The sequence below is a fragment of the Fukomys damarensis genome, unplaced genomic scaffold (genome assembly GCF_012274545.1).
Source record: "Fukomys damarensis isolate Sample0158 unplaced genomic scaffold, DMR_v1.0_HiC HiC_scaffold_2, whole genome shotgun sequence".
Classification (NCBI taxonomy): Eukaryota; Metazoa; Chordata; class Mammalia; order Rodentia; family Bathyergidae; genus Fukomys; species Fukomys damarensis.
In genome coordinates this window covers 6977757-6991510 of record NW_022900914.1, presented here as the reverse complement: position 1 = coordinate 6991510, position 13754 = coordinate 6977757, and the positions used below count along the sequence as shown (strand labels likewise).

At 36.5% G+C, this 13754-nt stretch overlaps 1 protein-coding gene across 8 annotated transcripts in view; it reads left to right on the top strand.

The window, feature by feature from the left end:
- The window catches only part of Dtnb (dystrobrevin beta), a 340951-nt gene that overhangs the window by 195353 nt on the left and 131844 nt on the right, over window positions 1-13754 (top strand). For all 8 annotated transcript variants that reach the window (XR_002024739.2, XM_010604850.3, XM_010604848.3 and 5 more), the window contains one exon: window positions 8829-8953. Coding sequence is in view for 7 of the 8 variants with exons in the window: in XM_010604850.3 (XP_010603152.2) it covers window positions 8829-8953 (125 nt within the window). In the remaining variant the exon portion in view is untranslated. The remainder of the gene's footprint in view (window positions 1-8828; window positions 8954-13754) is intronic.

Here is a 13754-nt window from a genome sequence, read left to right as displayed (position 1 = left end):
GGGAACTAGCAGATAGAATCAACAACTGGGATCTCATTAAAAAGCTTCTGTACTTCAAAAGACACCATCAGCAGAACTAAGAGACAACCTACAATGTGGGAAAAAACTTTTACCAGCTGCTCCTCAGACAAAGGACTATTATCAAGAATATATAAAGTTCTCAAATCGATCAGCCCCCCCCAAATATTAAAGACCCAATTCAAAAATGGGACCCGAAATGAACAGACATTTATCAGACAAGTCAAAGCAGCAAGTAAATATATGAAAAAATGTTCCACATCACTGGTCATTCGAGAGATGCAGATGAAAACAACACTGAGATTCCACCTCACCCCACAAAGAATGGGTGCTATCAAGAAATCACACAATAACAAATGTTGGCGGGGTTGTGGGGAGAAACGAACCCTTCTCCATTGTTGATGGGAGTGCAGACTGGTGCAACCACTATGGAAATCAATATGGCGACACCTCAAAGGGCTTGGCCTGGAGGTTCCATTTGACCCAGCCATCCCTCTGCTGGGTATCTTTCCAAAAGAACTAAAAGAATCATATCACAGAGAAGTATGCGCACCCATGTTTATAGCAGCACAGTTTGTAATAGCTAAAACTTGGAAACAGCCTATTTGCCCATCAGTTGGAAAATGGATAAAGAAGATGTGGTTTTTCTATAAAATGGAATATTACTCAGCCATAAAGAATGAGAAAATAGATTCAGTCATAGGAAAATGGATACATATTGAGGATACACTCCTAAGTGAAATAAATAAGGCACACATGTGTAAATATTGAATAGTTTCTCTGATGTGAATAATCTGCAATAATACATAAGATCCTAATAAGATTACTGACATTGAGAAATGGGAAGAAAGGAGCTAAAGGTGTAGGAAAGTCGGGATGGGTAGGGGAAGGGTAATAAGGGAAAAGAAAAAAATGTGAGATAATGAAAAAATGGAAATAAAATGTTTATAGATGGGGAGGGGAGGAGGGGTGAAGGGAGGGCAGGGACAAGGGGAAAAAATGAGAACCAAGACTTGTCATGTAGAGGTACAAGAACCCAACAATGAATGTAACTGTACTGTATCCCTAAAATGTACCAATACACTCAAAGCTGAAAAAGCAAACAAACAAACAAAAAATAGTCAACTGAAATGAATAAACCCTTCACAGAAGTAAAAAAGACCAACAAATCCCCAAAGAAATGCTCAGCATTACTGGTCATTAGAGAAATGCAAGTTAAAGCAATACTGAGATTCCATTTTACATCAGGAAGAATAGCCATCATGAAGAAATCAAATAATAACAGATGCTGGTGAGGCTTCAGGGAAAAAGAAGGCCTTCCACATTGTTGGTGGGAATGTAAACTAGTACAACCACTGTGGGAATCAGTATGGAGTTTCCTAAAAAACCTAGAACTAGAAATTCCATTTGACCCAGCTGTTCCCCTTCTATGTATCATTCCAGAAGAGTTAGAGACATCATATTACAGTGATACATATATAAACATGTTTTTAACAGCACAATTAATAACACCTGAATCTTGGAAGCAGCCTATATGTTCATCAACAGATGAATGGATAAAGAAAATGTGTTATTTATACACAATGGTGTACTACTCTGCTATAAAGAAAGGTAAACTTAAATCATTTGTAGGAAAATGGATACACTTGAGACCATAATGTGAAATAAGTCAGACATGCAAGCTTAAATATTGCATGGTTTCTCTTATATGATAAAACCAAAATATAAAGAGCAAAATAAAGGATAGGTAATAGGAAGTAGTGAAATAGATCTCTCTCAAATGGGGGGGGTGTCAAGAAATGTGAGGGGAAAGAACAGGGACATAAAAGGGAATTTAGATGGGTTATGTACATGTACCAACTCCACACAAGAAATATAAACATTATGTATTATAAACGTACTAATGAAAAAATGCTTGTGAAACAAAAAGGAAAGGATAGGGGAGACTTCCAAATGCTAAAAAATATAATTTTCCCAGAATTGATACCTGTATAAGACTATTTACTCTCCGTAATATTGTATGATTGTGTAAATATGTTTGTGTGTATTTATGTGTTTACAGATATTACAAAGGTTTTCTAAGTGGTGGCCCTAATTCTATCCATGTTTCTTCAGGCTATTCTAAATATTGGAGCCAAAATAATTCTGTTAAACATATCAGGTCTTTGCTCAGCACACTCCAGGTTCTACTATTCTCATTCTGTATAAAAGCCCATCACATTACATCCTTAAAGTGTCATAAAGGACCCTACATTTCCCCTATAGTCATGCCCTCTTGTCCCTCTCTCCTCAACTTCTGGCTGCTTCCCCTGTCCCCACATCAAACATTCTGCACTTCATGCTGTTCCTTCACTGTGTCAGCTGGACTCGATTTTAGGGCTTCTGACCTGGTCTTCTTTCTGTCTGGAAAGCACATTTCCCCTGCACATGCCTTGCTCCCTCACCTCCTTCTTACCTTCACTTACCCAGAAGCCTCCCTGATCACAGAATAGTAAAATTATGAGTCAAAAATGGGAGAAAAATAACATAAACATATCCTCGATAAAATTAATAAACTTCTGAATTCAAGAAGGAAGAATTCATAATCAAGATTAACAAAGTAGACTGAAAAACCCATGTCCAGACATCTCAAATGATACTCAAAAACAACTGTGTAGTTTCTAGAAAAAAATGAAACTAAATGAACTTAGATTTTAACTTTCTGTAAGTAAAAAAACAAAAACAAAAACTGATAAAGCTGAAATAGAAGAGATAATAAAAGTTAACCCCCCAAATAATTGAAATCGAAAGAAATAAACTAGGTCAATATAGGAAAATAATGGTTGAAAAAATAGTAAAATAAATCTGTTGACGTGTGTAGTTTGTTTTTTTTTAAAGCACAAAAAATAAGGTCAGAAATGAAAACTGGAATTTTGATACAGAACAGTTTTGCTTTTTTGTTATTGGAAATAAAATTAACATTAAAGTTAAACTCAATTAAGAGGGTAAGTAGCAAATTAGAGGCAGCCAGAGTGAAATTAGAGAATGGGAAACATATATGACAAAATAAACCTGTATACAGAATACTGAATACAGATAGAAAACGATGGAAAATATGAAAGATTTAAAGGATTTGAAGATAGATATTTTAAGGAAAAGTTTGTCATGAAGAAAAACGTGGTTGAAGAAATAAATAAAAGTTATACTTTAAGGAAAAAAACTGAAGGAGAAAGGAAGAATTGAAATGCAAGAAGAAATGGTGTGCAGTGGAATGGATAAATTGGGTAAAGCATCAAGTTACTAATACTAACAAGCATTGGCTAACAGTAACTAATTTTGGTAGGGTTTAAATACGATGCAGCTAAAGTGCTAAACAGCTATATGAAACTGGTTGAGGCATGATTAGATTTAAGTAATTAAATGCATGAAAAAGAGATGCTTGTTAAGATTGTGGATAAATGTTCATGCTAAAATAAAGATTCCTCACTTGAGGATTTAGTAGGCTTTGGACAGAGGACCCTCTGCTGTTTTGCTTGAATCCCTTTATGTGGTATGGCTTGAAGCTCAGGATGATGTGTTTAGAGGGAGTAATTGGAAGTAAAAATGACAAGAATGGCCTCAAAGGCACCAATGTAGAGCTTTTTTATTAGGCTGTTATCCTCCCGGTGTCTAGCTGAAGAGTGTGCTGTGCAAAGAATTAGCTTGAGGCTAATTGAAAATACAGTGATCCAAGTTCAAGAAATATGTTTTTCTGTGTCTTAGTGCTGGTTCATTATTTATCTGATGAAAAAATTCTCAGCCTGGCACAGGAACTCAGTGCAGCGGTTGTGGTACAAGTCACATGGGTCTCTGTGATGGCACCTACTTCTCATGGAAGCTGTGTCCCCACCCGTGACTCACCTTGTGCACCTCCCACACCACCCCCCAGTGTGGTGCTGGGTGTCACCATACGGAGCCATGAGTCAGTCTCCCAGCTCTCCCTCTCCCTCTCCCTCTCCAGATTCAAAAAGAATCAAAAAGTAAAATTTCCAAAAGCAGAAGAAAAATAAAATGATAAAACAAAACGTAAAAGACAAAAAATGAAATAAATGACATAGTGAGCCATAGAAAAGAAAAAAATAAGTTAACTGAATTTCCAGATTAAAAAACAACAGTTGTCTCCTGTGTATTTTTAAAAATCTGGCCTTATCCTGTTTATAAGAATTGGTTAAAAATAAGGGCACAGAAAAGCTGAAAGAATAAAGATGATATATTGGACAAAATGGAAACCAAAAGAAATTTGATATAATTATACAAATCTTAGAAAAAAAGGATTTCAGAGTAAAAATATGTACCACAAAAGTTAGAATAGTAAATTTTGTGTGATACATGTTGTATTTGAAATTTCTGATTTCCTTTTGTTTTCATTTTTGGAAACAGGGTTTTGCCATATAGTCCAGCTTGACCTTGGCTTCCCTGTACAGTCCAGGCTGGCCTTTCACTTATGCTCTTCCTGCCTCCGCCTTCTGAGTGCTGATATTGTAGGTTTATGCCACCACATCTGGCTTCTAATTTCATTTTTGAGATTATAATAACTTTGGTGTCAAAAACTTAAGTCAGTATTTAAAAGAAAATAACAAATTTTATTGAGGATGTAGAGACATTGGAACCCCTGTAAACTGTTGGTAGATTATAACATGGAACATGGTGCAGACCGTATAATCCAGCATTTCTGTTTCTGGATAAATACTCAAAAGAATTGAAAGCAGAGTCTCAGAGAAGTATTTGTATACTCATGTTCCTAGCAGAACTATTTATTCACAGTTGCCTAGACCTGGAAGCAAACCAGGTATCCATCATTGGTGTTTATCGGGGCTGGGGTAGGAGACAAAGGGCTGTTGTTTAATGTGTACAATATATAACTTCAGTTCTGGAGATTGGTTGTGCATCAGTGTGAATGTGCTTAACACTGCTACATTGTACATTTTAAAACAAGTGAGATGATACATTTTGAGTTAGTTTATTTTGCCACAGTTAAAAATTATGCTAGGCCTGGTGGTATATATCTGTAATCCCAGCACTGTAGGAGACAGGAAGATTGATAGGTAGAGCTTAGCTTAAGCAATTTAGCTACTTAGTGAGACCTTTTCTCAAAAATTCAAAAAGAGCTGGCATGTAGGTGATTTGAAGACCCTGAGTTAAGCCCCTAGTTTGGTAGTCAATCAATCAATCAATCAATCAATTAGCAGGATTGCTGGCTACAAGACAATAAAATAGGAATATGAGAGAAGCATAGATTTTTTAAAAGAATTTAAATTATTTTAAATTTAAAATCTAAAACTTCCCTGAAAAGTAATAAAGAATGCTCAGACACATGGGGAAGTAAGCATATTCATGGAAAAGGATATTCAGAAGATATCAGTTTGCTGCAAAATTAGCTACCAGTTCTATTGGTTTTCATTGATATCCCAGCAGGGTAGCTGTTGGTAGTGGTGTGTGAGTGCACATGCGTGTGTGCATATGTGTGTGTGTGTGTGTGTGTTTGGTTTTTTGTGGTAAATGATAAACTCATTCTAAAATCTAGGTGAAAGTGCAAAAAAGCATCAAGAATCACAAAGACACTTTAAATAAGAATGTAAATTTGGGCATTTGCACTATGTGAAAAGAAGCTGTAGTACTCATTAAATCACTGTGGTATTGGTACAGGATAGAAATCAAATATCCTTCTAGTAGGAAGGAATGACTTATTGAGACAATTGATTGTCCATATAAGATAACATTTGATTCTTTCTTCATATCTATCAAAAATCAACCCTAAGCAGATTCAAATTTAAATAAGAAAAGAAAGGTAAGAATTGTGTAACATTAGATGACAATGTGGAAGAATGTCTTCATAACCTGAGGGAGGGAAAAATGATATCTTTAGACACAAAAAGCACAGTATATAAAGAAGATTACTGAATTGGTAATGCTGATATGTAAAGATAGTAGTGCTATTATTCAGAAGCGTAATAGACTGAGAAACAAGCCAAAAGGAGGAATTGTTTGTACAACATAACTCTCTTAGAGAAAGGCAACCCATGCAGCACTATCACAAAGATGGGAATAGGGGTTGGGAATTTAGCTCCGTGGTGCTGCCACCTGCCTTGTAAGTACAAGGTCCTGAGTTTGATCTCTGGTACCAAAAAAAAAAAAAAAGAATGGAATAGGCATTTCACAGGAGAAACACATGACCCATGAACATAGGAAGACTCAGTATTTTTAGTCATCAGAGAATCGTAAAACCACAGTAACATGGCAAATGTTTAAAATGTCTGGCAACAGCAAGGGTTGGCCAGAATGTGGTATTTCAGGAACTCTCTCACAGCTGATGTGAGTGGAAATTAGTGTAACCACTTTGTAAAACAGGTTGGACTACTTAGTAAATTTGAATGCGTATAACCATATGAATCAGTCATTTCGTCCTGATACATAGCCACCAAGAGACATGGAGTAGAATGTGTATGGTGTTTGGCAGCATTACGAATGATGGAAAAAATGGAAACAACCCAAATGTTCAACAGTGGAACAGATATCTAAATTATGAGTAATTAAGCAATGAAGTACCATCAAGTGATGAAAATGAATGAATTACAGTTACTGTATATGCATCTGCATAGATGAATTACAATAATGTTGAGTGAAAAGAGCAAGTTACAGAATAATATATATGTGTAAATATGTAGATTTTAAGTGTATTTAGTATATTATATATACATAATTGCTAAAATAATAAAACCAAGGAAATGATTAATACAAAATCTAGGACAGTGCTTACCAGGAGAGAAGAAGGTATGGTGAGTGGGTTTATATTGGGATAAGAGCCCACAAAGAAGCTGCATAGCATAGTGTTCATGTTCTCTTTCTTAGGCAGAACAGTGGGTAGATGGGTGCTATAGTTTTTATGCCTTTTATGACTCTTAAAACTGTTTGTGTAAAGCTGGTCGTGGTGGGACACACCTGTAATTCTAGCACTTGTAAGTATGAAGCAGGAAGATTGCCTTGAGTTTGAGGGTAACCTGGGCTACATAGTGAGTTCAAAGCAAAAACTGTGTGTACACATTTTATACCTTGCTTGGTATATTTTAAAAATATATATAACCCTTAGTATTTTTAAGAGATGGTGGAAATGTTTTGAAATTAGGTAAAATGGATTAGGGTGTTGAAAATTCAAAAAGATTGAAAGTGTTTGCTTAGAAGTGTGTAGAGAGCCTCACAAGTGCAAGGCCCTGAGTTCTATCCCCACTAAGTACAACAGCAGCAACAACAACAACAAAAATGAGTGTTTAGAGAATTAATTTTCTAAGTTAAAGCTTCTGTCTTAGATCATTTTTAGAGTCCAAATTAGGAGAAAATACAAAGACCTAAAAAAATATCACTAGCCCAGTAATTCAACTAAAGTGGAGTTCCTAGACCTGTACTGCTCTTCTTCCTTTCTTTACTTCCTTAAAAATTTAGTCAGTGGGCAAAAGGAAGTAGAGAGCCATTAGGCAAGAACTTCAAAATATCTGCCCTGTTGTTTAGCTTTGGGTTACACCTAGACTTTCCCCGGAATTTGGTGTGTTAAAGGGGACAGTGGAAGTTGATTTGGAGCCTAGATAGGAAGCACCTGAAGAAATTGGTATTATTCAGCCTTTATTATAAACACATACCAGTTAACTTTGCTTATATGGTCTTAAAGGCAAACAGAGTTTTCTTTATTTTGTGTTAAATATTATAGCAATTAGCATATAAAAGCCAAGTAGAGATGTGGTATTGATGAAGCACATAGCTGCAAACAAGTTAAAGTGGCACACTTGGTAATCGCTGCCGAATAGAATGAAATATTTAAACTCTATTTAGCCGCTAATGTCCTGCCAAAATCTCAGACTACAGAGTGTCATTTAAAGAGAATTGGGTGGACATCATCATCTACATAAAGAGCCTCCTCTGAACAGTTTTAAGAAGGCTGGAGGGATAGTTCCATAGCCCAGGTCCCTGGATTCTATCCCAGCAATACCCCTCAAAAAAGGTAAATAGGAGCTTTAAAAGTAATGTTCTACATAACTTACTTGTGTGGTTTTGTACACTTTCGTGCATTTTTACTAGGAAATCTTAGACTTAATAGTCTCGGGATTCGGTGTTTCTACCTTTCAAAGAAAATGTGTTAGTATGCCAGCTTGAATTTGGTATGTAGCCCAGGTTGGTCTCAAACTCACAATCCTCCTGCCTCAGCCCCCTAAGTGCTAGGATTATAGGTGTATGACATGATGCCCAGCTCACAAGTTCTTTTTGTATCTCTGATATGTCATAATTTAGAGTCATTGGTCTGGTCTTGACTTCCTGTGTGAGTGTTCTCATTTGTATCTGCCTACATACCCAGGCCCTTAGTACCAAATGTTCTGCCTTACATTTATTTAGGAATATTTTAACATCTGGGGATGTGGCTTAACTAATTTCTAACATCCACATGTCATATATTCAGCATTATCTTACCCATCAATATTGTAGCCCATCAAGAAGTTCTGACTTTGGGAATTAACTTTTAACATCCTACAAATGATCCAGAAGCATCAAAAGAAGGAATTCTTGCTATTTAGAAAGACAGTTAACATTAATGTGATACTGTGACTGTAGTACAGATGAAGAGACCACAAATGACCTGGGGATTGCCGTGAGTTCCTTCCTGCAAGGCCTGTTACTGTTGACTATACTGAAACTTGATTTGATTCTGAACAGATACTTTCTGTACTCACGTTACCAAGTTCTTTTGAAGTTCTGTATCATTCTTTTGAAGAGTTAATTTTATATCCTTATTTTCTACTTTGATACAGAAATCCCCTGCAAAGAAGCTGAGCCATGCAATTAGTAAGTCTTTAGGGTGCGTACCCTCCAGAGAACCTGCACATCCTGTTTTTCCTGAGCAACCAGAGAAACCACTTGACCTTGCACATATAGTGTAAGTATATGCCTGGATGTGGGCCATACTGAAATGTGGAACTCGCAGTATTTCAAATATTACATAACATCAACAGTGAACTTTCTAGCCTTTTCTTTTCAGTGGAGAACTCAAACTTCAAGCTCTCATTTCTTTATTGTACCATAAATATCTACATGGGAACCTAGGTCCAGTTCCTGACACTTGAGTAATGTAGCAGTCTCCAGAAATGTGAACACATGGAATGGTGATAACTGTACTGTTGAACTGGATTGCCTTTCATTGTGTGTTCTTCCCTTAAATCGGATCACTTCTTCTCCACAGTTCTAATGTCCGCAGACTTTTAAACTAGTTTACATGACATGGAAATGAAAATCAACTTAATTGTGCTTTGGGGTTTTTTTGTTTTGTTTTGTGTTGTTGTTGGTGGTGGTGGTGTACTGAGGATTGAACTTGGGACTTTGCACTTGCAAGGCAAGTGGCGGGGAACCTCTGAGCTAAATCTCGGCCCTTAATTGTTCTTTTAAGTTAAGAGAAAATTAGGAGAATAAAATTATTCTACAAATAAAGCTAGTCAGACACACACACACACACACACACACACAGACACTTGACTATTCATAATAAAGAAAAGCTAGAAGAGATCAAAAAGATAGAGAAAGGTAAGGATGAAAAAATCAATGAAGGATGGGGCTCGGCCTCTACACGGATTCTTCACTCTGAATGATGATGATGATGAGTTTACTCTACTGGATAGAGTTGGCAGATTGTTGCACCTTATTCTTCATCACATGTATAGAAGTTTTTTGTTGCAGTGAACACTCATTTTGCCTACCTGAGGACTGATTGTAGTTAGACTAAATGAGCTGTTGGGGATATCTGTCTTTTCTTTTTTTCCTTCAGAAATTCGAAAAACTTTTATAGTCATTAAAATAATACATGCATGTGGACTGAAAATCCAGTAGTACAGAAAACTTATCATAAATGCAACATAGCCTCTCATGCTTTAACTTCTTCTGGGTTTTAGGTCTACTTGGAGTTGCCTCCACATTGCTAAGTCATCTATGTATAGTGCTGTTTCCTGACTTAGCAAGTATTATTGAATTTCATTGTAGGTGCAAGGAATCAGCTTCACTTATAACTCTACATACCAACTCATCCCAACTTTTCATAATTGTATTTCCCTTTTAAGTGGGCTAGCTTTGTAATATTAAATAATCTTAAAACCAAATTTTTTCAACTTCTGCATAGACTGAGCAAATTAGTACCTTGTGTCTTATTTCTCCTTTTGCCTCCTACATTGTGTCATCTGTGCTATAACTTTCATATTGTCAATGCTGATAATTTTTCTATTCTATGACCATTTTGAAGTCTTCTGAAGTTAAGTTTTCAATCTAAAACTTGAAAACCAAATAGTAGCATTTACAGGTAATGTCACTCATTATCCAGTCAGTAGTGTGCTGCGATTCTGTGTCTCCTTTTGTGGAGCTCCAGTGTCCAGGTCTCTGTGCAGCTGCTGTCTCACCAAGAGCCCATCAGCTCTTCTTCCACTACATACCACTGATCACTCAGAATTACACGTGTTGGGGCTGGGTTGGGGCTTGGTGATAGAGCACATGCTTAGCATGCGTGAGGCACTAGGTTCCATCTCCAGGGCCCCCCCCCCACACACTCCATGATGAAATTTACCTATTCTTGTAATTCATTTTTGCTGTTACATTTTCCCTTTTTTGGTTAGTGTTTTTTTGGGGTTTTTTTGTTTGTGTGTGTGTTTGTGTTCTTTTATTTTTGATACTGGGGATTGAACTCAGGACCTTGTACCTGTGAGGCAGGCAGTGGAACCACTGAGCTAAATCTCTGGACCTATGTTAAATTTTTAAAAATTCTTGGCTGCTCTGATAGGCTTTCTTTCTCCCTTCTTCTTTCCATTCTTTTATCTTAACTTTTTTATATATTTTTCAGTTTATTTTTATTTTTATTTTTTGGTACCAGGGATTGAACTCAGATCCTTGTGCTTGCAAGGCAAGCGGCAGAACCACTGAGCTAAATCCCGGCCGGCCAGCCGGCCTGCCTGCCTGCCTGCCTGCCTTCCTTCCTTCCTTCCTTCCTTCCTTCCTTCCTTCCTTCTTTCCTTCCTTCTTTCCTTCCTTCCTTCCTTCCTTATTTCCTTCCTTCCTTCCTTCCTTTCTTTCTTCCTTCCTTCTCTTTTTTATGTCTTTAATTTATCTGGTATGAATTTTTTGGTGATATATCTGGTATGAATTGTTTTAGTGATTTTAATGTGATGAGAATGCCCATTTCTTTCCCCACCAACTCCCTTCTAACCCCTCATACTAACCTGTTTCAGACCCCTTTATTAGACAATCTGTCATTTCCTCACCCACTGATCTATTGTTAAAAATCCTATTGTTAAAAATGAGTTTTCCCAATATGAATGGCTGGTTTGTGCTCTTTATTCTGTTCATCAAATTATCCCTTACCAATATCAAACCATTTCAGTTATTATAAAGGATTAAGTAATCTTTTTTAGGTGTATTGTCTATGTCTTTCCTCTTTCATATAAACTTTAGAGTCAGCTTATTGACTTGAATCCCTTGTAAGATTTTGTTGAGTTTTTTTTAATTGGAAATTTATTGAATCTGAAAATAAAATTGGAGAGAATTGAAATCTTTACAATAGTTAATTTTCCTTTCCATGAACTGTTATGTCATCCCACTTATTCAAATATCTTTTTATGCCTTTAAGTAAAATTTTATCTGAGAAAGGTCTTGTATATATTAGATTAATTCTTATATAGTCTGCATTTGTTGTTGCTATTACAAATTGTGCCCCTTTTTTCCTACATTTTGAGGCATATTTTACATGCAGTATGCATCACCTTTAAGTGTATAATTCTGTGAATTTTGGTAAATGTATACTGTCATGCAAATAGATTCTTTTTTGACTGTTTCTTACAATTTGTTACTGGTGTGTAGAAATGCAAATACTTTTTGTATTATCCTACCTATTCATCTTGCTGAATTTGCTCATTCTAGTAATCTGTAGTCAAATTCTTTTGGATTTTTTATAGATAATTTTTTAGATAATTTCATCACCTACAAATAATGATATCCATAGTTATACTTTTTAAATTAATCATACTTTTTTGGATGGAAGAATCTTGCTGTGCAGGCTAGAGCCTCCTTTGCCATACAGAATAAAAGTGATGTAGTAGAGGCATTCTTGTGTTTTTGTTAATCCCAGAGAGAATACTCTTAGCATTTATTTAGTACTATTTGATTTGATTTTGTAGGTTGTATTAAGTTAAAAACATTCCTTTTTATTTCTAGTTTCTGGAAAGCACTTTCTGTCATGAGTAAACACTGAATTTTGTCAGACATTTTCTATATTGAGATGATTTATATGACTTATTCTACTAATGTAGTGAATTACATTAATTTGTATTGTTGGGTGGGGAATATTTGATGCTGGGGATCCAACTCAGGACCTCATACATACTAGGCAAGCACTATTCCACTGAGCTACATCCCCAGTCCTATTTTTAAAATTGCTCTTACATTTTTATAGTAAACCTAAGTTGACTTCTTTTTAATATACTGTTAGATTTTTAAAAAGATTTTTGGCTGTTTATAAGTGAATTTGGCCATTAGTATTTCTTGGTTTTTATTTTTTGTCTTACTTTGGTTTTGCATTTGCCACCCAATTTATTGACTTCAAAAAGTTAGGAGCCAGGGCCGGGGATTTAGCTAGTTCGATCCCCAGTACAAAAAAAAAAAAAACAAAAAAAGTTAGGAGCCAGGCCTGGTGACACACACCTGTATTCCCAGATATCTAGGAGGCTGAGGCAGGAGTATCATAAGTTCAAGTCCAGACTGGGCTACATTGTGACTTATTGAGACCCTATCTCAAATTTTATAAAAATAAAAAGTAAAAAAAGTGCTAGGGATGTCCCTTAGAGTGAAGTTGCTGGGTTCATCCTCAGTGTCCTTCCAATACACACATAAAATCTTGTATTTTTAGAGGAGTTTAAGAAAGATAGCAGTTATATTCACCTTTTTTTTGAGACAGGGTCTCACTACGTAGTTCAGACTGCCCCAGAACTCACCATGTAGCCCAGGTTGGTCTCCAATTCACAGTGATCCTCCTGCCTTAGCCTCCTGAGTTCTGGGATTACAGGCATCTGCCACTACACCCGGTTTACCCTAAATTTTTTTTTTTTTTTTTTTGTTTTTGGTTTTTTTAAATAGGTCTTCAATTTGTTTTTTTGAAACAGGTTCTCACTTTGTAGTTGAGACTGACCTAGAACTCACTATGTAGCCTAGGCTGGTCTCCAATTCACAGCGATCCTCCTGCCTCAGCCTCCTGAGTGCTAGGATTACATGTGTGTACCACCACGCCCAGCTCTTCAACCTAAATTTTTTGTTTGTTTGTTTTGTTTTTTGAGACAGGGTCTCACTATGTAGCTGAGACTGACCTGGAACTCACTATGTAGCCCAGGCTGGTCTCAAACTCACAGCAATTCTCCTGTCTCAGCCTCTGGAGTGCTGGGATTACAGGCGTGCGCCACCACGCCCGGCTTTACCCTAAATTTTTGGTGAAACTCAGCAATGAAGCCCTCTGTACCTAGAGTTTTCTTTTCTTTTCTTTTTTTTTGGTACTGGGGATTGAACTCAGGTCCTTGCGCTTGCAAGGCAGGCCACCGAACCGCTGAGCTAAATCCCCAGCCTAGAGTTTTCTTTTTGTGAGGATTTTTGGCAGTTGACATTTTAAAATAATTAGAAGACCGGTTTCTAACTTTTTTTTTTTAGTCACTTTGGAATGC